The 23,948-nt window shown below is 37.7% G+C and overlaps 1 protein-coding gene across 3 annotated transcripts; it reads left to right on the top strand.

Moving 5' to 3' along the window:
• Positions 1–859: 859 nt before the first annotated feature.
• LOC110921899 (transcription initiation factor TFIID subunit 4b) lies at positions 860–5,482 on the top strand. 3 transcript variants are annotated; one of them, XM_022166226.2, is made up of 9 exons: positions 860–1,111; positions 1,393–1,538; positions 2,460–2,623; positions 2,748–2,837; positions 3,457–3,563; positions 3,864–3,954; positions 4,030–4,132; positions 4,237–4,292; positions 5,080–5,482. In XM_022166226.2, the coding sequence occupies exons 2-9, from the start codon at positions 1,394–1,396 to the stop codon at positions 5,392–5,394; spliced, it is 1,071 nt and encodes a 356-aa protein (XP_022021918.1). In that variant the 5' UTR covers positions 860–1,111; position 1,393; the 3' UTR covers positions 5,395–5,482. The 3 variants fall into 3 exon arrangements, with proteins under 3 accessions (XP_022021918.1, XP_022021917.1, XP_035842323.1); XM_022166225.2 differs by having other exon boundaries at positions 4,225–4,292; XM_035986430.1 differs by having other exon boundaries at positions 860–1,145; positions 4,225–4,292.
• Positions 5,483–23,948: the final 18,466 nt, after the last annotated feature.

Here is a 23,948-nt window from a genome sequence, read left to right as displayed (position 1 = left end):
TGTAAAAACGTTCACCCACACACGCACGTTGCGTCGTGTTAACTCGCAAAATTTAGAACGAAACGTAAAAACGTTAAACTAAAGACGCACGTTGCGATGTGTTAAGTCACAAAATTTAGAACGAAGCATAAAGCGAAAAATTTGTAGAAAATGAAAACTATAAAGGACCAAAGTTGAAAGTAAAAAAAGTTGTGAGGATAGATTTGCAAAAGATAAAAAGTTTTGTGTTAAAAGTAAAAAACAAATAATTTTGGGTTAAAAGTAATTTATGAAATACTTTTGGGTGAATAGTAAAAAATCAAGTTTTCTTTTTTTTTTTTTTTTTTTTTTTTTTTTTTTTTTTTGTAAAACCCTAAAGCGAAGGTTACAACAACCATATGCATAATCATTTTTTTTTTTTTTGGAAAACACCCAAAGCCAAGATTACAACACATAACTAAAAAAAATCAAAGCGGTTAAATCGCAAAAGATGGAAACTTTTGAATTAGAAATGAAAAATCAAATTAATGAAAGGGGTTAAATTGTATAAGATGGAAACCTTTGAATTAGAAGTGAAAAATCAAATTAATCAAAGGGGTTAAATTACCAAAGATTAAAACTTTAAACTCAAATTGTCAAAGATTAAAACTTTAGGGTTAAAAGGAAAACAAAGATTAAAACTTTAAACTTAACGTGCCAAAGCTTGAAACTTTAGGGTTAGTAATGAAAAATCCAAATTTTTTTTGAAAAACTCCCCAAACAAAGTGTACAACTACTATATGCATAAAATAGTTGGTTATTAATAACAAAGTGTACAACTACTATATGCATAAAGTAGTTGGTTATTAATAAGGTTTTAATATTTAAATCTAACCCTAAATCCTATTCGTAAACGAGTATTCACTATCGCCGCTCTCTAGTCTCCGACTCTCACTCTCCGGAGTCTCCGGTCTCCACAGTCACACTCACACATATCGCCGCTCTCTAGTCTCCGACCCATCGTCTGCAACATATCACCGCTCCTGTGTTCATTCTGCAACAGTTCGTCGGACGGTCTTCAATCTCCAAACAGTCGAATCATAAATATCACTTGTTTCAGTCTTCAATCTGCAACATATAATAACAATCGTTTGTAAATATCACTTGTTTCAGTCTAATCTGCTTCTGTATGTTTCTTATAGTATGTTTTTATCGTTAAATCGTATGTTTCTGACTTTCTGTTATGTTTCTGTTTGGTATGTTAACCAGATTGTTTCTGTATGTTAAATCGTTTCTGTTTGGTAACCAGATTGTTTCTGTTATGTTTCTGTTATAATTGTTTGTTAACTTCCGTTTGTTTACTTCTGTTATGTTTGTTAAATGTTATAATTGTGTTAACGATTGTGTAGTTATAATTGTGTTTTTTTTTGGTAGGATGTCTTCTTACAAAGAATCAAACGAGAATCCGGCTGCTCATGTTGATTCGACTGATGGAGAGGACGACCCGAATCCAATAATTGATGAATCGGGTGATACCATTTTAAAGTGTCTTATAAAATGGGGTATCCAAGACAAAATAGGTACCATAACTTTAGACAATGCATCGAACAATGATTGGGCAGCCAACATTTTGATGAGTAATTTTAAGGGAAAGGGGAAGTTACACTTTGATGGTTTGTTTTTTCATATAAGATGTTGTGCTCACATCTTAAACTTGGTAGTGCAAGATGGTTTAGGAACTATCGAATCAAGAGTCTTGAGAGATGCAGGTTCGACTCCCACTTGGTGCAGAGTGAGGCACTAGTGGCAATGATAGAAGACCCAGGGAAATCTGGGTTGGATCCTTGAGCCAAACGGGTTTTACTGGTAATTTCACCGTCGTGCCTACGGGCGGGTGGGTTATTGGGTTTTCCCCGGAATTGGTGGTGGACTTGGGTTACTCTTGGAGTACTCCGTTTGTCCAGTGGGTGCCCCAAGAGTGCTCGGGATTGATTCTGTTGGCTGTTCAAAAAAAAAAAAAATACTTTGTGGATTTGTGTAGTTCTAATACAAAATTATAGTTATATATGGGCTAGTATAGAAATATGTTATGTTTATATGAAAGACATTGACTTTGTACACATGATCAATGCCCTTGCTCTTGTAACTATGAACTATTTCAAATATATCGTTTTGCTACGATTATCGTAGTTTTGTCCAAAAAAAAAAAAAAAAAAACTTAGCGATGGCCATGTGCTCAATCATTCTTTTTTACACCTCGCTTTTAGTGGTACCTTCGATTTGTGTAGTTGCCTCTCATTGTTTTGTCGATTTGTGATACAGAATTATAGTTAGTTATATATGGGCATTTTAGGTATATATGATGGACTTGTACACATGATCATTGCCCTTGTAACAGTTAACCATCTCTACTCAATCATTCTCTTTGTATCATAAATATGAATGAATATATATCTCAAGGCATAACTGTTCTGCTGATAAAAATCCTGCTCAAAATATAGGACAGACCCCGGAAGATGAATCTCAGGGAACAGGGAAACCGCCTAATGCAATGCATCAGCCAGCTGGCAAGCAGGTCCCTTTTGCACAGCTGCTACCTGTTTTAGAAGCACAGCTTGACAAAGACCAGGCTATGCAACTCGAGGCCCTATATGCTCGATTAAAGGTATAGTTAGGGGGTGACCCTGTAACAATATTTATTTGGAAATTTCTTTTTTTTTTTGTTTATAAATGTGTTATTTATTTGGGTTATCAACCATCACTATGCTAAATGGCTACGTTATTCCCAGAGCAATGTCATAAATAAAGAAGAATTTGTCCGGCACACGCGACAACTTGTAGGAGATCATACGCTGAAGATGGCACTACAACAAAGGCAGGTATAGAAGAAAACAAGAATACCAGCTTTTCATCTGTTTTTAGTTTTCATGTAATAATTAATATATCTTCTTTTAGGTGTTTACCTTCTTATATATTAGAGTTAAATGCCATTTTAGTCCCTGTGGTTTGGGCCATTTTACCAGTTTAGTCCAAAGGTTTCATTTTTAACCTGTGAGTCCAAAAGGGTTTCACAGTTGCCATTTTAGTACACTGGGTTAACTTCATCTATTTTTTTTGTTAACGAGAAGGCCAATTTGGTCATTTTGTATGTAATTCTGTAAACTAAAAGGGCAATTCTGCCATATAAAATGACCGAACTGGCCTTCTCGTTAACAGAAAAAATGGATAAAGTTAACCCAGTGGACTAAAATGGCAACTGTGAAACCTTTTTGGACCCATAGGTTAAAATGAAACCTTTGGACTAAACTGGCAAAATGGTCCAAACCACAGGGACTAAAATGGCATTTAACTCTATATATTAAATAGCAGGCTCATTTCTTATAGGTGACACTTACATATGAACATATGTAGTATATTAGTTTGTTTTATCGTTATTTTTTATTCCATATCCTTTTCAAATGTATTATCAGTTCGTTAGAGGTTAACTTTTTAATACAGTCTTCTGGAGACTCTTCATTGGCATCTGGAAGTAATGCAAAGACTTCCCCAAAAAAGCCGACTGTTGGCCAGAAAAAAACGTTAGAAGCACCTGTTTCTTCGCTAAGGTAGTTTGATTTTTGTATCTCATATATATCCATTTAATATAATGTTAACCAACTGGGGTAGCCCAGTTGGCCACCGACACCCACCTCTTCCCAGAGGTACCGGGTTCGAGTCTTGGGAGTGGCATATGTCGCCCAAGGTAAGATCTCGGCATGGGGAAGTCACCGCGGAGCTAGCTTGGTCGGGTAGCGGCTCCCGGAGTGAGATCACTCTGGCGGTTGGGAGGACCGTGCACTAACCCCCCCCCCCCCCCTCCCCCTCCCCCCCCTTAATATAATGTTGACTTTTCTGCTACATATCAGTAAGAAGCAGAAAGTGTGTGAAGCATTTTCGGATCAAAGTATTGATCAGCAGCTTAATGACGTAACTGCTGTCAGCGGAGTGCGTCTCAGGGTATGTGTTATTCTCTTGCAAAGACACGAGTTTCAGGAAAACTCTTAGTTATTTCGGTGATAATTTGGTCCTCAGGAAGAAAAAGAACAATTGTTTTCTGGGTCCAAAGAGGATAGCCGAGTTTCAGAAGCTTCTAGAAAGGTTGCTCAAGCACCCCAAAAGAAATTGGATGAGATCAGTTAAGACTTTTACGGTTTTTCCATTACCAGCGTCTTATAATGCATGCTATAATAAACATAAGGTGGCTAACAAATATGAGTGTTGCAATAGATGTTTTAACAGCGGCAAAACGTGGTGTAAAGAACCAAAGCAATGGCGTGGAACGATGCTTGTCACAGGTGAGCTTTAAGTATGAAATAGATGCAATACAAAGCATTCTTTTTCTGCACTAACTTGTTACTGTCATTGTGTTCCTCTAGTTTCTAGCATGTCGATATCGGTTTCACAGTATAGGAGATTCCTAAAGTTTATTTGATGTCTTCGCTATTAGATTATTTCGACCATTGGCATAGAGCAACAAATACTTTAACAAGTTTGAAATCTAGTTGCTTTGTGATTTGAGTTCATGGTTAAGTTACTTGATATATACGTTTTCAACCCCCCGGTTTTATAGTTTTTTTCGCCCGACCCCCCGAACTTTTCGCTCAGTAGTGTCCGGTATGTACTTTCGTATAGATTTTTTTAGATATATACGTTTTCGACCCCCCCTGGTTTTATAATTTTTTATAGGTATATACGTTTTCGACCCCTCAGTCGGAAATCTCAAGATTTACCTTTGGAAAAGATGAGTAGCCTTCCTCCAACTATCATACAAACAGTTCTTACCCTTATGCCAATGAGAGATAGATTCAGGATAACTATATGTATGTGGATGTGTTTATATGCATGTGCATATGTATGTGTGTATATGTATAAGTATGTATGTGTGTGTATTAATAACTAAAAAAATAAAAAGTATTGATTTTTTGTATGCATGTGTTTTTATATGATTTTTAAATAATTTTTTATTCTAATTATTTTTTTAGATCGTCGTGGTTAGGTTATTATGGGATATTAATATGTTACACTATTTGTTTTTTGTTAATATGTATTAGTTATAAATATAAATCTTTTGACAAATTTTAGCTCGAGATAGTTCAAGCGGAATTAGAAAAAGAACAAAAGGCCCGACAAAACATAGAAGCTCGTTTTGAACAATTTAAACAAGAACGGGAACAAGAACGAGCAGAACATGAGCGACAGCGAGAACAAGAACGAGTCAAACGTGCACAAGAGCGAGAACAAGAACGGGCTAAACGTGAACGAGAGCGGGCCGAACAAGCGGAATGGCATAAAAACATGGAAGAAATATTGAAAAAGTTTCTAAAACGAGAGCGGGCCGAACAAGCGGAACGGCATAAAAACTTGGAAGAAATGTTGAGAAAGTTTCTAAATAAGTAAAAAAAAAAGCTTAGATTTGTTAGTTTTGTAATAAAAAAACTGGCATTTAGTTAGGATCTTTGTTATATTTATTTCAAGATTGTAAACATTTTTTTAGAATTTTTATTATTTTTATGCTTTTTTTTTTTCAGAAAATTTATGAATTTCAAAATATTTTTTATTTTTTCTAAATCTATCATTGAATAAAAAAAAGGTATCACAATCTTAAACGTAACAAGTAAAATAGTTACAAAACTGTGGCAAGCATTAGCAAAAAAATTATATATAAAATTTGTCCAGCACTTTTGTTGTAATATTAAAAATGAAAAATAAAACAATTATTTAAAATGTCCCAATTTTTTCGCAAAGTTTATTAACTTTTAAGTCTTTTTTTTTTTTTTTTTTTGCTTCGAGTGATTAATAATTTTTATTTTTATTAAAATAATATTGAAGAAAATTAAAAAAGAGTTGTAGCAAAAATTGTAGCAAATTTAGAACAAAATTATGGTTACCTTATGCGGCATTTTTTTTTCACACTAACGTATAAACTTTTTTTTTGGAACTAAAAATTTGGATCCCTTACGGATCACTGGAATATCATCGTGGTACGAGCGGAATCACTCGATCATATCCATGTTAACTAGGCAATAATGCCTATACACAAATTTAGGAAAGTTTCAAAAAAAAAAAAAAAAAAAAAAACCAATTTAGGAGGAAAACAAATAAATCTGAGAAAAACCCCTTGTGGGAATCGAACCCATGACCTAATGATCATAAGTCTTATCTCACCTCAAGATGCCACTAGATTATAATGCCATGAGCCATTAACGTATAGTCTAGGGATGAGCACGGTACCGCAAGTACCGCCACCGAAAAACGGGAAAAGTGGGTACCCGTACGAATACACCGATTCAGTAACGGTACCGGTACGGTAACGCTATTTATCGTTGTTTTACCGGTAAATACTGGTATCGAAAAATGGGTACCGGTACTGAATGTACCCGGTACGGTTCGGTACTGATTCAGTATCTGTAGTACAACCGTTCACAAAATAAATAAGATAATAATTTTATTAATCAATTTTATAATTACAACTCATAAGTAAGAACAAAAGCAAACTGAAAGATAATATAGTACAAAAAATGTAAAGGAAACTAAGAACAGATTACCAAAGGAAAAAGAAAGAAAACATAAAACAACGGTGACTGAGGCATGTGAAGATCACGCTTCCCTTAAAACAGATTTAGGGCCACCCAGGTGAACCCGTCTGTTTCCCAGGGTACAATAACCTAAGCAGATTGTACTGCCGGGATTAGCCTAGCACCTGAAAGGATACCTGAAACAAGAGTGCGCAGAGATGCAAAGTTAGGAAATTCGTTTGATGTGTGTGTTGTATGAACCATGCGAGTTCAGTATTGTGTGTCTAAAACAAAGCACAAAGCTTTGTATATATACTGGTTAGAATTCGAAATGATAACTGTATATTGAATGCACCATTCAATTCTAGAATTCAATAGCACAATGAATTCTGTAACTTATCATTTGACTGGTGGAATTTGAACAGTCAACACGAGGCCAAGACGCATCTAAAAAATACTAAAGGCGGCTCGCGGCGATGCGAGCGTGAAGTGCAAAGTGCGCCACATTGCGCCCATCGCCCTCGTCCCGGTCTCGTGCCCGTGCCCGGGCGCGTGTCGGGTGCTTCGCACCCTTCTGGCTTCCACTGGGTGTGAGTTGTCACACAAGAATACATTCGTGTAGAGAATTCTAATTATAAATCCACAAAAGATTTATCTCTCCACCTATGTGGGACAAGCACAATTTCCCACATGTTTATGGTTCCAACACACAAACTTAATGCACAAGATCTATCATTCAATTTTGGCTTAACTATTAAATAATCATTATATTAACTCATAATATAATATTATTTATAAAATTTCCAACAATCCCCCACATGAATGAAGATCGTCCCATACACTCAAGTGTCATGATGAAATTTCAGCGGTTAAGTAAAGCAGGATAGGTAGGTTTCTCTTTGAACCCTCCTTTGTGACATATACTAAGTCTCCTAGCGGTTAGTAGACGCGATGTCCTTGAACCAACCCCTTTTTACATAGACGTTATTACACATCACACATTACTCTTCCTGGTCTGGCTAACCCCTCATAGTTGTGTCCGTTATAATCATGGAACACCAACCTGGTTTTGCGAGAGCTCTAGGAATTGTGCCCCCAATTCCATTCGAAGCGACCCCACTTCTCTCTAACATAGGTGATTTACAAATCATTAAAAGCCATATGCTTAACCTCTCTTGATATCACTGATTTTAAGTAGGAATGGACTAGGAAGTTTGTAACTCCTTTTGTATGTTGAGGTACTCCCCCACAGTGATCTCAGTTCGTACAGTTAGATGGTCCTATTGAGCCTGGATCATGGGATCTCTAATCTTCTAGGATAGGTTTTCCGTTGTACAAACTTACTCCAAGGGCTTTAGTCCCATTCCCATCGACGACTTATGTACTACCTCTCTGCTTAAGCCTTTTGTAAGCGGATCCGCAGTGTTATCCTTTGACCTCACATAGTCAATCGTGATAACTCCAGTTGAGAGTAGTTGTCGCATCGTGTTATGCCGACATCGTATGTGCCTTGATCTGCCATTATACATTGGATTTTAAGCTCTACCAATAGCTGATTTGCAATCACAATGTATGCAAATCGCAGTCACATGCTTAGGCCATCTTGGAACATATTCCAAGAATTGACGCAACCATTCTGCCTCTTCTCCAGCTTTATCTAACGCGATAAACTCAGATTCCATCGTGGATCCAGCTATAAGAGTTTGTTTGGACGACTTCCAAGATATAGCTGCTCCTCCAAGGGTAAACACATATCCACTTGTAGATCTAGAATCTTTCGTATCGGATATCCAGTTGGCATCATTGAATCCTTCCACAACAGCTGGATTTTTGCCATAATCCAGTCCATAATTTCTCGTGTATCTCAAATACCTTATCAATCTTGTCATACCCTTCCAGTGCTCTGAACAAGGATTACTAGTATATCTACTTAGCCTACTCACAGCATATGCTAAGTCTGGTCGAGTACATTACATGAGATACATAAGACTGCCAATGATCCTTGAGTACTCCAATTAAGCAACACTCTCGCCTCTATTCTTTGAAAAATGTTTGAGAGGTATCAATTGGAATTTGAGCCACACTCGTGTCCCCAGGATTGAACTTCTCAAGGATCTTATCCACATAATGAGATTGACTGAGCACTGATGTGTGTAAAATGCAACATATAAATTACATCAAATGAGGCATAAAACTAACCCTTTTTAAGTACTAATGTTGGAAAAAGTGTGCTTTTGTCTTCCTTTTGTATTTTCAGGGTTAAAAGAGCTTAAATGAACAAAAGAAGCAAAAATGCAGCCAAATCCAACATAAATACAAAGAAAAGGAAGAAACGTGGCATGCCCGACTCCTCGACAGCATCTCCCAAAGCAAAAACAAGAAGAAAGCTGAGCATGGGGCTGTGCCCAGCTGAGCATGGGGCTGTGCCCAGCTGAACACGGGGCTGTGTCCAGGATGGTCAGCCCTGGCAGAAAAGACAAAAGTGATAGAAGCTTCTGTTGCCCACCACGGGGCCGTGCCCAGTGAACACGGGGGCGTGGTCAGAGTGTTGCAGGTGCATTTATTGTAATTGCGAATTACAATTAATGAAGAGAGAGAGTGTCAGACGGGCACGGGGCCGTGTCCAGCGGACACGGGGCCGTGCCCAGGCTTCTGTTCAGCCTATAAATAGGAGTGCTTGGAGCCATTTCAACTCATCCCTTGGCACACCACCTCTCTCACACTTCATCCACCACCCACCACCACCATAACACCATCATCCACCACCATCATCCATTGTCCATCGTAGAGTGTGTGAGTCGTCTCGGGATCCAAGATTGATAGTAAGAGTTCTTGACAATCAAGGCCATGTTTGCCTAAGTCTCTTACATCACTTGGTGAAGACAAGTGTTTAGTATAACACTTTTTATTTTTAATCTTTTGCACTTTTTATTTGGTTTTGTATTAATGACTTTAATAACTAGTTACTTATGTTGAAGGTGATCTTTCCTTATCGTTTGTCCGTGGTGTCTTGGCATTATTTTACTGTCTATATAAAATAAAAGATTTTCACCATTCATATCTCCACGGTCTATATGGAGGTATGTTGGCTACCTGGTCGGGGGTTAAGGGAACGGTTTGGTAAGGGTCTTGCCCTTGTTCAGCGTTTAGAGGTCCTGCTTGGGACCTGGGTCAAATTTAGTAGGATCTCCTTCAATGCCCATAGGTATTGGATGGCGGGGATCCAAACTCTTTGACCCCCTCATAAGTTAACTACTATTAATACTATAACCCGGCTATTTAGGACTGTATCCCTGCTGACTCAGACTACTTAGCCGAGGGTAACGTCACCGCCAAAAGCGGGGCCTACCACAATTTGCATTAATAACTTAATTCATTATCTTTCAATAATCCGACCCTTTAGGATTGTATCCTTGCTGACTCAAACTACTGGGTTGAGGGTAACGTCGCCTTCAAAAGAGGGGCCTACTACAATAACTAAGATAATCTCTTAAACAAGTGCAAAAGTGCGAAAATAATCAAAGGTTATACTAATACACGTGTCGGATCCAAGTGATTCATCTTGTCTATCTGTTTTTATTTTATTTTTATTTTCAGCATTTAGTTAGTTTTTATTTTTCTTAGTTTAAAACATTTTTCTAACTTTTTGATTTGATTAGACGTTGAGGATAAACCGGTATTAAAAGCTCTTGTGTCCTTGGACGACCTCGGTATCTTACCAACACTATACTACGTCCACGATGGGTGCACTTGCCCATATGTGTGTTTAGTGTTAGTAAATATCGTGTTTTATAAATTTAAAACTTGGTTAAAAGTGTAAAAAGGGGCTTAAATATATATCAAAAATATATACACACCGACACACATCAAGTTTTTGGCGCAGGATTTTAAGAAAGCTTAAAATCGACGGCTTAATCAGTTTTTCAAAACCTTTTCAAAACGCGCGCACATTTTTCTGCATTTTAGTTTAGTTTGCATTTACAGTAGCCTGAACACGGGGCCGTGCTCGCTGAACACGCCCCCGTGCTGCATATTTTTAGAGTAGATACCCAGATACAGAGTCTGAACACGGGGCCGTGCTCACTGAACACGCCCCCGTGCTCAACGTGACCAGTAACTTTAATTAAAACGCCCAGATACAGACCCTGAACACGGGGCCGTGTTCACTCAACACGGGGCCGTGTCCAGCTTCTGTTTCCGTCTTATTTTTGTTTTCTGGTCCCGAGACTCAGTTGTGGTCTGTTGAGTGATTCTTATGGATCAATACTCAAGAGGTTACAACTACACCTATGATGAGGATGATTATAGAGGTAATTATTGCACTAATTGTCGTAACGCACGCTCGGTTCAATATAATACTTCATATCAACCATCCAATTCATACAACCATTATGAGGAGCCCAGGTACGAGCCATCGACTTCATACACATCCTATGAAGACCAAAGGTATGAACCTCCTCCCTCATACTCATATTTTGATGAACCGAGGTATGAGCCTTCATACTCATACTTTGAAGACTCAAGATATGAACCACCACCTTCATATGCTTATTATGAGGAACCATGGCGTGAACAACCCACCTCATATGAGTACTATGAAGAACAAAGTTTCGACCCTTATCCATCATATACTTATAATGAAGAACAATGGTGTGAACCATCTACTTCATATGAGTACTATGAGGAACCGATGATCGAACAACCGGATTCAAGCTTTGAGGACCCAAATTCTTTTTCTCTCACCGAAGTAACTAATAGGATATTAGAACAACTTAAAACTATCGAACGTTATATAAAGGAATCTCGCGCAAGGGAAGAGGAATCCCGCGCAAGAGAAGAACTAAAAAGTAATAATAACGTAGAGATAGTTGAAAGTATAAAAATGGAAGAACAAGAAAGTGAAAAACCGACACATGAGTTAAACAACGAAAGAGGTAAGGTCGATAATGCTAAAATTCAAGAAGAGTCTAATTTTGAAGAAATTAATCTCTTGTCACCTACTTTCGAAAATCATTGTTTAGTAACCCCTCATGCTAAGTTTTTAAAAGAGTTAAACACTAATACTAAAATTGAAGAAATGGTAAGTGTTAAGTTAACTAATGATCAAACTTCGCTAATAAAAGAAGATCCTTTTGAAATTAACATTACACCGGTTCCATGTTTTTTTCAAAATTCCTTTATTAGTAATATTACAATTGATAAAGATCTTTGTGTTAATTTAATGCCAAACTACATTTTCGAAAAATTAAGTATTAGTGATTTTTCTCCACTTCAAATACCCATTTTTCTATCTAATCGGAAAATAATAAAATCAATCGGTGTAGTTGAGGATATCTTGGTTCAAACAAATCAAATGGTAATCCCAACTGACTTTGTCATCCTTGATGACGCTCCCCTAGTGTTGGGACGGCCTTTTGTAAAAACTCATGAAGCTTTGAAAAACCGGAAATTCAACAATCTACCTCTTCAATTAGGGGCATTCAAAAGGAGCATAGATCTTGAGCGCTCAATGAAATATCCTTTTGGCAATGACGACCCCCTAATTGAAGATGAGCCAGAGCCACCTGATAAGGTGGGTCTAGCCAAGGACCCTTATAAACGTGGCGCACCACGGAGGCATTCCGCGGAACTATCCGTAGTTTAGTTTAGATTAACCTTTATGTTTTCTAGTTTAGTTTTTAATTTTCAGGAATAAAACACACTCAGGATGGTGAAGGACACTAAGGGAAGCTTGAACCAACACCCCAAGCACAAAAACAGAGCCTCTCGACAATTTTTCTTCATTACAGCAAGTTCAGCACGGGGCCGTGCTCACCCAACACGCCCCCGTGCCCAAAAATTTGCAGAAATGCCCAGTTCAGGTACCTGGACACGGGGCCGTGCTCACTGAACACGCCCCCGTGCCCAGCCTTCTGTTTACTTTTGGTACTGGCAGTCTGGACACAGGGCCGTGCTCAGCCAACACCACCCCGTGTTCAGCTACCCAGTACCATAAAATCTTGTTTTTAACCCACTTTTACACATTTTAATCAACCGAAAAAATTTATTTTTGGGACACATTGAGGACAATGTGTAATTTAAGTGTGGGGGGATACTAAAACCTTGAATTTTGCAAGTCCTATTAACAAGCCTTACACAAAACTCTATTGGAACCGCTAATCACCCCAAATTTTTTCAAAAAACTTTTCGTTTTTTTTACTTGTCTTGGTTTAATTTGGGAATAACAAGTTCTAAAAAGGTTATATTTTTACAAATTTACAACCAATAGCGTCGTGATAAAAAGAACCAACATAAGAAAATTATGAAAAGGCATGACAAATCTAGTTAAAATTTAATTATATATACTTGATCACATTAAAAACCCATTCCCACAAAAGTGAGTTTTGAGCCTTTATTGAGCATACAAATACATATCTTTAAACTAAATGCTCACTTTTCGTTTCTTGTGTGAATAGCCGCTTGGTTTCTTACGACTCTAGAACTTGCCACGACGATACATTCCCGGTCCTTACCAACTTAAACCCGAGTAAGTAAATGATGGAGGCATTAGGAATAACCCCTTTTTATTTTTACACCATTAATTTTCCTTTTTTTTTACCACCTACCCAAAAATCCCCCTAGTTAACCCCTTTGAGCCTAAACCTTTTCGTTTCTTTCCCCCAAACAAACACCCTTTACCCACCAAAACCTTTTTCATTTTAAACCCTTTATTTTAGTAACAAAGCTCGGTTTTCTTGTGACACAAAAAAAAAAAAAAAAAAAAAGAGATGAAGTTAGCAATAAACAAACAAGCTCATCAAAAGAAACCTTGTTTGAAAAATGCTTCATTAGAATAAAATAAAAAAAAAGTGAAGAAAAAAAAAGAAGAAAAAAAGAAAAAAAAAAACAAAGTGTTTTACGAAAACCGACGCTTTTTACGTTTTTTTACTAACCACTAACCCAACCACCCACCTTTAGCCCAAGCCTAACCCTTCACCCAAAAAGTCCTCTTGATATTTACAAAGGTATAAAGTTAAAAAGGAGGAGGATTGATTGCTTGGCAAGTTTATGGTAGGAATAAGTTCCATGCCGCTCTCGAGTGATTCACTAAAAATACACCTTCGGCCGAGTGTTGAGTGATCCCCCGTGAGGTATGTGAACTTGTATATAAATGAAATTTTAAAAAGGCATGTTATGCCCAAATAAGTAATTTCTCTTATGAAACGGTCTAAATAAATCACAACGAATATGATTGTAAATAGTATAAAAATAAAACCCAGTAAAGATCTTGGATTCCCGACACTCAAGACAAGCCCAAAACCTTCTCTTCTACCCATTCCATTTGGGAGTGTAAGCCACATATTAAAGAGTTTTGCTTGAGGACAAGCAAAGATTCAAGTGTGGGGGTATTTGATGTGTGTAAAATGCAACATATAAATTACATCAAATGAGGCAAAAAACTAACCCTTTTTAAGTACTAATGTTGGAAAAAGTGTGCTTTTGTCTTCCTTTTGTATTTTCAGGGTTAAAAGAGCTTAAATGAACAAAAGAAGCAAAAATGCAGCCAAATCCAACATAAATACAAAGAAAAGGAAGAAACGTGGCATGCCCGACTCCTCGACAGCATCTCCCAAAGCAAAAACAAGAAGAAAGCTGAGCATGGGGCTGTGCCCAGCTGAACACGGGGCTGTGTCCAGCGGACACGGGGCGTGTCCAGCTCAACACGGGGCCGTGCTCAGCGAGCACGGGGCCGTGTCCAGGATGGTCAGCCCTGGCAGAAAAGACAAAAGTGATAGAAGCTTCTGTTGCCCACCACGGGCCCGTGCCCAGTGAACACGGGGGCGTGGTCAGAGTGTTGCAGGTGCATTTATTGTAATTGCGAATTACAATTAATGAAGAGAGAGAGTGTCAGACGGGCACGGGGCCGTGTCCAGCGGACACGGGGCCGTGCCCAGGCTTCTGTTCAGCCTATAAATAGGAGTGCTTGGAGCCATTTCAACTCATCCCTTGGCACACCACCTCTCTCACACTTCATCCACCACCCACCACCACCATAACACCATCATCCACCACCATCATCCATTGTCCATCGTAGAGTGTGTGAGTCGTCTCGGGATCCAAGATTGATAGTAAGAGTTCTTGACAATCAAGGCCATGTTTGCCTAAGTCTCTTACATCACTTGGTGAAGACAAGTGTTTAGTATAACACTTTTTATTTTTAATCTTTTGCACTTTTTATTTGGTTTTGTATTAATGACACGAATCGTGAACAAGGATAAAGATTAGCTGCGAAGGATGTGGAGATCACATAGTTGAAGCGCCGATTGTTCGAGGCTCATGAAAAAAGTGAATCATTAGAGATAGATCTTGAAGCCGAAAAGGTGAGGGTTGAACTGCGAGGAGGCGAAGAAAGCGGCCGTAGAGGCGCGTGACATCAGTACCTCAGCCCTGAATGTGGCTGATGTGTGTAAAATGCAACATATAAATTACATCAAATGAGGCATAAAACTAACCCTTTTTTAGTACTAATGTTGAAAAAAGTGTGCTTTTGTCTTCTTTTGTATTTTCAGGAACAAATGAGCTTAAACAAACAAAAGGAACAAATATGCAGCAAAAACTAACATAAATACAAAGAAAAGGAATAAACGTGGCATGCCCGACCCTCGACAGCATCTCCCCAAGCAAAAAACAAGAAACAGAAGGCTGACCACGGCTCGTGCCCACTTGACACAAGGGCCGTGGTCAGATGTCTGCAGAAATGGACAAAGCTGTGGAAGCTTCTATGCCCACCACGGGGGCGTGCCCAGCTCAGCACGGGGCGTGGTCAACGCTAAGATTTACAGAATCTTGCAAATCTTGATAGTACAGATACGCTTTTGCACACGGGGCCGTGCCCAGCGAACACGGGGCCGTGTGGAGCCTAATGCAGACAATTGCAATTAATGAAGGAAGAGAAAGGGATTGGCCACGGGGGCGTGTCCAGCGGACACGGGGCCGTGGCCGGGCTTCTGTTCAGGCTATAAATAGGGATGCTTGGTTTACTTTAAAGGCATCCCTTGGCAAACCACCTCTCTCCCAGTTTGCCACCACTCCACCACCACTACAACACCCACATCAACCACCATCATCCATTATCCACCTTAGAGTGTGTGTAGTAGTCTCAGGAATCCAAGATTGATACTAAGAGTTCTTGTCAATCAAAGGCCATGTTTGGCTAAGTGTCCTTTACATCAACTTGGTGAAGACAAGCATTTAATGTCTACTTTTGATTTTTAATCTTTTCACACTTTTATTTGGTTTTGTATTTAATGACTTTAATAACTAGTTTCTTATGTTGAAGGTGAAACTTCCTTATCATTTGTCCGTGGTGTCTTGGCATTACTTTACTGTTTATATAAAGTAAAAGATTTTCACCATTGATATCTCTACAGTCTATATAGAGATATGTTGCTACCTGGTTGGGGGTTAAGGGAATCGGTTTGGTAAGGTTCTTGCCTTGTTCGGTGTATAGATCCTGCAAGGACCTGGTCAAGCTTACTAGGACCTCCTTCAATACCCACTGGCGGGGGTGCGAATGGCTTGATCCCCTCATATGTAAACTACTATTAATACATTAAACCGGCTTCTTGGGATTGTATCCCTGCTGACTCAAACCACTTAGCCGAGGGTAACGTCACCTTCAAAAGAGGGCCTACCACTTTACGCATTAATAACTTAATTAATTTTCTTCCAATATTCCAACCCTTTGGGATTGTATCCTTGCTGACTCAAACCACTGGGTTGAGGGTAACGTCACCTTCAAAAGAGGGGCCTAATACTATAACTAAGATAATCTCTTAAAGAGTGAAAAGTGCGGAAATCATCAAAAGGGTACATTAAAGGCGAGTCGGATCCAAGTGATTCATCTTGTCTATCTGTTTGTATTTTATTTTTATTTTCAGCATTTTTAGTTTTTAGTTCTTATGTTTAAAAATCTTTTCTCAAAAATTTTAGTTTGATTAGACGTTGAGGATAAACCGGTACTAAAAGCTCTTGTGTCCTTGGACGACCTCGGTATCTTACCAACGCTATACTACGCTCACGATGGGTGCACTTGCCCATTTGTGTGTTTAGTGTTAGTTATTTATCGTGTTTTATAAATTTAAAACTTGACTAATGTGTAAAATGGACTTAAAATATTAGTAAAAACATATTAAACCTTACACACACCAAGTTTTTGGTGCCGTTGCCGGGGACACAAGGATTTTAAGAAAGTTAGGAATCAACGACCTAATCATTTTTCTTAGTCTTCTGTTTTTTTAGGATTTTTCTAGATTTTCAGCTTCTGCAGACTTCAGCACGGGGCCGTGCCTGCTAAACACCCCCCGTGCCCAATCTTTGGTACTGGCAATCCTGTTTTAAGTCAGACAGTACCTGAACATGGGGCCGTGCCCACTGAACACGCCCCCGTGCCCAAGCTTCAGTTACTGAAAACAGAACCGTAAGATCCCGACGGTTGGTAATTTCTGACACAAACATGAGTGATATTGATTATTTTTACTTTCGTTTCTCTTATGGTGTGTGGTGTCAAATATGTGGTGGATCTCATGAATATTTAAAATGTTATTTTTTAAATTACACTCCCCACTATATAGACCCATCATTGTCATATAATGTTAAGCTGGGCGAAAGTAAAAACGATCCCTATCTCTCCCTCGAATGCTCTCAATCATCTCTTCTAGATGATATGATTCTTGAAGAATTATTTCAAATGGAAGAAGTAATTCCCCAATTGATAAAAGAACTTGAGATGGAAATAAGTTATCCATCTCAAGACGACAATCAAGGAGAATTATTGAGATCGCATTCGGAATATAACAACATCGTCAATCCCGAAAGCCCCTCTAACTCTAGTGAGGACATGAGCGATAGTCGTCCCTGTGTCGATTGTGCCGTGAAGGACTCTCCATCGGTCTCCGCCGATGCGTTCATAGACCTGAGCGATTCAACATATACCTTCTTTAACGAGAGCCCGGATAAGGGGAATAAAGGTTGGTTTCGCCCACCGTATTTAGTTTAGGTTTTACCCTTTCCGATAACCTCTTGCGTTTTTGTTTAAAGCTAGGGCAACTAAGGTACCTCAGGCACTTCGATTTTGTTCCGTCCAGTAAGGAACCACCTGATCTGGACAAATTCCTTAAAAATAAAAAGCAGACTCTCTAGCCATGGGGTCGTATCCAGGTCAACACGCCCCATGCTCACCTAAAAATTGACCACGGGGTCGTGTCCAGGTCAACACGCCCTGTGTTCAAGATACGAACAAAATATGTCAGAGTTTGTCTGACCACGGGGCCGTGGTCAGCGTGTTGTTGTTTTCTATAAATGCAGCAAGATTCCTGCACATTTGGACCCATTCCAAAGACAAAGATCTGGTGGGATCTTCACATATACCCTATAAGGTATATTCCAAAGAAGGTTCTCAACAACCATCTTGTCTTTACTACTTTTGTCTCTTGCCTTCTTCTTCACAAACTCCTCAAAACCTCCATTAAAGCTTGAAATCTCCATGTTTTCAAGCTTTATTGTGATGTTTGTTAGGTTTTTAATCAAGGAATCTTATCAAAAATAAGTTTTACAACATTGTTTTAAGTTATTTCTGCTCAGAAATGTTTCAAAAGTCAGAAAAATAATTTAAAACACAATGATTCCTTGTTTCAAAAATCTGCAGATTGGTGGCCACGGGGCCGTGGCCGGAGTTACTGTTTCATTAATTTGAAAATTTTTTTCGACTTGTTTTCTTAGAATGTCGAGCAAGAATAGCGGAATCTCTTCAGCTCACTCAAGGAACAGTCGCAGGGAAAGAAGGCCATCGATTGAAACAACCCTTGTGCGTCACGTAATGGCGCTAAGAGAAGCACTCGATGAGATGACATCCGTAGAAGAAGTCCTAATCGACCGTATCAACTATTTAACGATGGGGCTAGAGAATAGCTTCTAAGAACTCAACCTTTTGCACCAAAGGTTGAACATTCTTGCAATGCCTCCTATGGAACCAATCTTTCCTCAAGAAGATTGGAACTTGGCACAAGAAGTTGTTAATCCCACCGGATGGGACGATATTCCCCCGGAACCTCCTCTTGACGCCTTACAAGAGGTTCCGGTAGAAGTCGCACCTTCTCAACATGAGGAAGCCAACGAGCCCGCCTTCCTTCTCCCCGGGAGATAGAAGAATGGCTTAACGATGTGTGAGGGGCCCCTTCTGGAGAAGGAGTTCTACAAGCCTTTTTTAACCGAAAGAATCATCTTTTCGGAAATTTTGCTCTTATAATAAAAATATCTAGGCTAGGACTTCTTTGTAGTTTAAGATTTCTTGCATTTTATGACCTACTTATCCAATTTTTAGTATGTACTTTTTAGGAATTATGTAATTCACTCTTCAATGAATGATGGTTTTTAAGTATTAAATGGTCTTTGGATGATGTTGTAATGGTTGAATACACTCGAAAATGTGGAGGTTTCCAAGGGAACTTTAAACCCACACCCTATGCACAAAACAGAGCCCCCGACAATTTTCCTCCATTACAGCAAGTTCAGCACGGGGCCGTGCTCAGCCAACACGCCCTCGTGCCTGAGGTTCTGCAGAAAATGCCCAGTTCAGGTAACTGGACACGGGGCCGTGCTCACTGAACACACCCCCGTGCCCAGCCTTCTGTTTAATATGATACTGGCAATCTGACCACGGGGCCGTGCCCGGACTAACTGTAACACCCTTACTATTTTAAGAGAGTTCTAGTACCAATAACGACAATTAGTTGTGCATTTACATATACATATCACATATAAAAATACGGGTTTATTAAAAACTTTTACAGTTTAAAAGTTTTACAACAATGTAGTTGGGTTCGTCGTTTAAAAGTTACGACATAAGGCCGTGCGGAAGCTTTAATCTCGTGTGTTCGGTTCTTCGATTAGCTTAATCATCATCCGGCATCCCGTAATATACCTATGATCAAAACCAACATGAAAGTTATTTTTGGTAGTGTAAAATGAGTTTAACCAAGTTCATAGCATCAACCAACTAAAACAAATGTATATATATACATATAATATAGGGTAAGGATAGTGTAAAAAGGGCCTAAAGTGTGAGAAGTGTATTATAACACTATATATATTACTATATAACACCATATAAACACCGTATAACAATATGTAACACCATATAATACCATATAACACTATGTAACACTATATAACATTATATAACAAATATAACACTATACATCTATCATAGACATGCTATCAGACAACCTATAGTGTTATATTTGTTATATAATGATATATAGTGTTACATAGTGTTATATGGTATTATATGGTGTTACATATTGTTATACGGTGTTTATATGATGTTATATAGTATTATATATAGTGTTATAATACACTTCTTACACTTCTCACACTTTGAGCACTTTTTACAGGATCCTCTACCTATAAATATATATATATATATATATACATATATATATATATATATATATATATATTGGGTAAGGATAGTGTAAAAGGCCTAAAGTGTGAGAAGTGTAAGAAGTGTATTATAACATTATATATAATACTATATAATACCATATAAACACCGTATAACAGTATGTAACACCATATAATACCATATAACACTATGTAACACTATATATCATTATATAACAAATATAACACTATACATCTATCATAGACATGCTATCAGACAACCTATAGTGTTATATTTGTTATATAATGATATATAGTATTACAAAGTGTTATATGGTATTATATGGTGTTATATATTGTTATACGGTGTTTATATGGTGTTATATAGTGTTATAATACACTTCTCACACTTCTCACACTTTAGGCACTTTTTACAGGATCCTCTACCTATATTTATATTGTATTTTTCTTTTCGGATTCATGCCTCTCGCGCCACGCGAGAGGCTTCTTCTCATCTTTCGCGTGCCGCGACATCCGTCGCGTGGCGCGCCGGATTTACCACACTCCCTCTCGTGGTGCGAGGGAGACCATTTTCCAGCAGGTCCATTCCTGGAACCTGCATATCTGCCAGCTATGGTTATTAATCGAAAATCAAACTTTAAAGTGCCATAACTTTCGTTCTAGTTATCCATTTTACACGATTCTTTTTCCTACGCGTCTGTAATTAAATTACGGACCCGTTTATCACCTTGGTTTACATAAAAATCTGATTTATCCATGTTGGCTCATAAATCCTTTAGGTGATTATTCGACCCGTTTGGCATTATTATTTCACTACATGCTCTAAAAAGAAAATAGTTAATTCCTATCATTTTACCCATCCCGGGCTTGTCAAACCTTAACGTTTTTGCTCCCACCCTAGAGTTTACGTAGGCGTTTACATTCACCGATTCATTTGTACCTATCTAAGCATTTATCCACAATTTACTTCTTAGTCTATTTTGACCCGGAAACGTTTTTGCCTATACTTTTTATATGTATCTAAGGGTTTCAAAATCAATAAACAAGTTTCTAAACAAACTCTAACGGTCGTTTACCCGGTTCGCCCGTTAAGGGCTTTTTGGTCAATTCTAGTCTCTTATTTTACGAAGAAAGACTCTCACCAATTATTGACCAAATTAGCACTTTTAACTACAACATAATTATACGTACCTGGCTCGGATCAATACATTGACCCGTTTTAATACCTTGTCTCGAAAATTTGCTAATTCATAGCAACGCTAATTCATAAGCCGCTTTATCCTGTAAGCATAAAACTTGACAAGTGCTTATTAGTCGATATTTGTCAAATGGTATCCACATTACCATTTGACCCGTTTTACTCTTTTTATTCATTAGGCTTACGTATAGTAACTGTTCAAAAACCCATTTTTATAATTAGCTTTTCATGGCTAATTTACCGTTCTATCTCTTTTACCATTAAACATGGTTTTTATCATTTATATTAGTTCGGACCCGTATTATTTCGCGTCGGGAACCATATCTTGAATATTATCCTTATTGTATTTGAAACTTATAGGATGAACATTTATTTTACTAAAGGGTGTAAGTTTCACTTACCTTGCATCCGGTTATGTCCTTTTCCGCGTACTCGATCCGTTTGACCCGCTTCTTTCCCAAGTCTTCATCTAGCTTGTCTAGAGTCAAACTATCATCATCACAATTTGTAAGACGGTTATATTAGTCATAATCGTTTACGACTATTCCATCCTACGGGTTTTTTGTCGAATTTATCATTCGACCATATCAAAATTATTATTCGATTTAATCATTGGACGGTTTGACTTTTTAAAAGTCAACTGACTTATCAATATATTCAAATGCACATTTGGTTCATTGAACTCACTTAGGCATATTTCATCTGAACTCTTAATGAAATCAAATTTTGCACACAACCAAGTAGACCGCGATTTCATTCAGGCATTTCATATCACTGAAAAATGGGCTGTTTTTGGTGACTTGTTTAACCTGTTTACAAGTCTTAAAAAATTATGTTTTTTTATGTGGCGTAACTCTCGGAGGGTTAGGCCTTGTGTTAAAATTTCAAGATCTAAATCTTTACCAAAATTCGTAAAAATTCATTTACTTAGCTGCAATCAGATTCGTCACTTCTGACTGCAGCTTACGTATAAATTTATTAAAAATTCTTTGTTTATCCGATTGACGAAATTCCAATTGGCGATTATTTTAATCGCTTAAAACTATCTACAGTAAAAACTTAAGATCATAACTAAATTCCTAAATTGAGTTATGACATTCGTAATGGGCTGCAAATTCTGCCAGAAAACGCAGTTTGAACCTTTGATACGGAAAAATTCATAAAACGCTCAATTTTTGTCGAAAAAATGCGATTCCAGTGGGGTTTTAAAGATATTTCCTGGAATTAAATTTTAGACTCAAGAAACACATATTTTTGTCACGTTTTGTTCAGGTTACAGCCAATACAAGTCGGCTGTAAATTCTGATCAGGAGCTGTTTGAATTCAGCTTTCAGTTTAAGCATGTTCTTGACATCATAACACTAATTTTTAGTAATCAAAACCCTAAAAACATCTCATACATGAATTTAGTATCAACAAAAATCTGAATTTACTTGAGCTAGGCATGATTTCAATATATTCTTGTCTAGGGTTTACTCCTAAACACTATTTCACTTCAATATCATCCATACCACAATCATGCAACATCAATTTCGAATTTCTTATGTACATCAAGAATTCTCAACTTCATAAATATCAAAAATCCGACATACCTTACGATCCTCACGACTAGGTGATCGTTTCTATGTATTCATGCATCGATTTGGGGCTTGAATCAAGCTTCAATTTGTTGATTTTGCTGAAGTTAGGGCTTTTAACCCTTTCTTCTTCTCCTGGGCGATTTCACGCACGCACACACATATCCAGTGTGTGTTGTGTTTTATTTTTTTTTTATTTTTACTCAATATAAGTTCCCCACTTGACAACATTAGTCCCTCATGTTTTTATCTTGATAAATTGAAGCTACTACTCACCATTTATCATTTAACCACATACTACTAACTAGGTTAATTATTCCTAGTTAACCTAATAGGTTCGGGAAGTTATAACTTGTTATATTTTAAGTCCCGTTAACTCGGGCCTTTTATATACTTTGTTTTCTCAAAGTATCTGTCCTCTTTTTTAATTAATATTAGATTTGTTTACTTAAATCCTAATATTTAACGGGTAAATTTTCACCACTAACGGTATTTTACCCATCATTAACATTAACGTTTTTTGGGGTGTTACACTAACACGGGCCCGTGGCGAGACGCCCAGTAACATAAAATTTTGTTTTTCAACACCTTTTTTACACATTCAATCAACTTAAAAACTTATTTTTTGGGACACATTGAGGACAATGTGTAATTTAAGTGTGGGGGGGGGGGATGCTAAATCATTAATTTCGCAAGTCCTAATAACAAGCCTTACACAAAACTCTATTGGAACCGCTAATCACCCCAAAAATTTTCATTTTTTTTACTTGTCTTGGTTTAATTTGGAAATAACAAGTTCTAAAAGGTTATATTTTTACAAATTTACAACCGATAGCATCGTGACAAAAAGAACCAACATAAGAAAATTATGAAACGACATGACAAATTTAGTTAAAATTTGATTATATATACTTGATCACATTATAAACCCATTCCCACAATAAGTGAGTTTTGAGCCTTTATTGAGCATACAAACATACATCTTTAAACTAAATGCTCATTTTTCGTTTCTTGTGTGAATAGCCGCTTGGTTCTTACGACTCTAGAACTTGCCACGACGATACATTCCCGGTCCTTACCAACTTAAACTCAAGTAAGTAAATGATAGAGGCATTAGGAATAACCCATTTTCCTTTCAACATCATTATTTTTCATTTTCTTTTTCACCTACCAAAATCCCCCTAGTTAACCCCTTTGAGCCGAAACCTTTTCATTTCT

The sequence above is a fragment of the Helianthus annuus genome, chromosome 17 (assembly GCF_002127325.2).
Source record: "Helianthus annuus cultivar XRQ/B chromosome 17, HanXRQr2.0-SUNRISE, whole genome shotgun sequence".
Taxonomy (NCBI): Eukaryota; Viridiplantae; Streptophyta; class Magnoliopsida; order Asterales; family Asteraceae; genus Helianthus; species Helianthus annuus.
The sequence above is the reverse complement of the archived record's forward strand: the minus strand, read 5'-3'. Positions and strand labels throughout refer to the sequence as shown.

Coding starts and splice junctions, on each gene's coding strand:
- LOC110921899 (XM_022166225.2), top strand. CDS start 1,394: ATGTCTTCTTACAAAGAATCAAACGAGAATCCGGCTGCTCATGTTGAT. Junction 3,564..3,863: donor GCACCTGTTTCTTCGCTAAG/GTAGTTTGATTT, acceptor GCTACATATCAG/TAAGAAGCAGAAAGTGTGTG. Junction 4,293..5,079: donor TGGAACGATGCTTGTCACAG/GTGAGCTTTAAG, acceptor GACAAATTTTAG/CTCGAGATAGTTCAAGCGGA.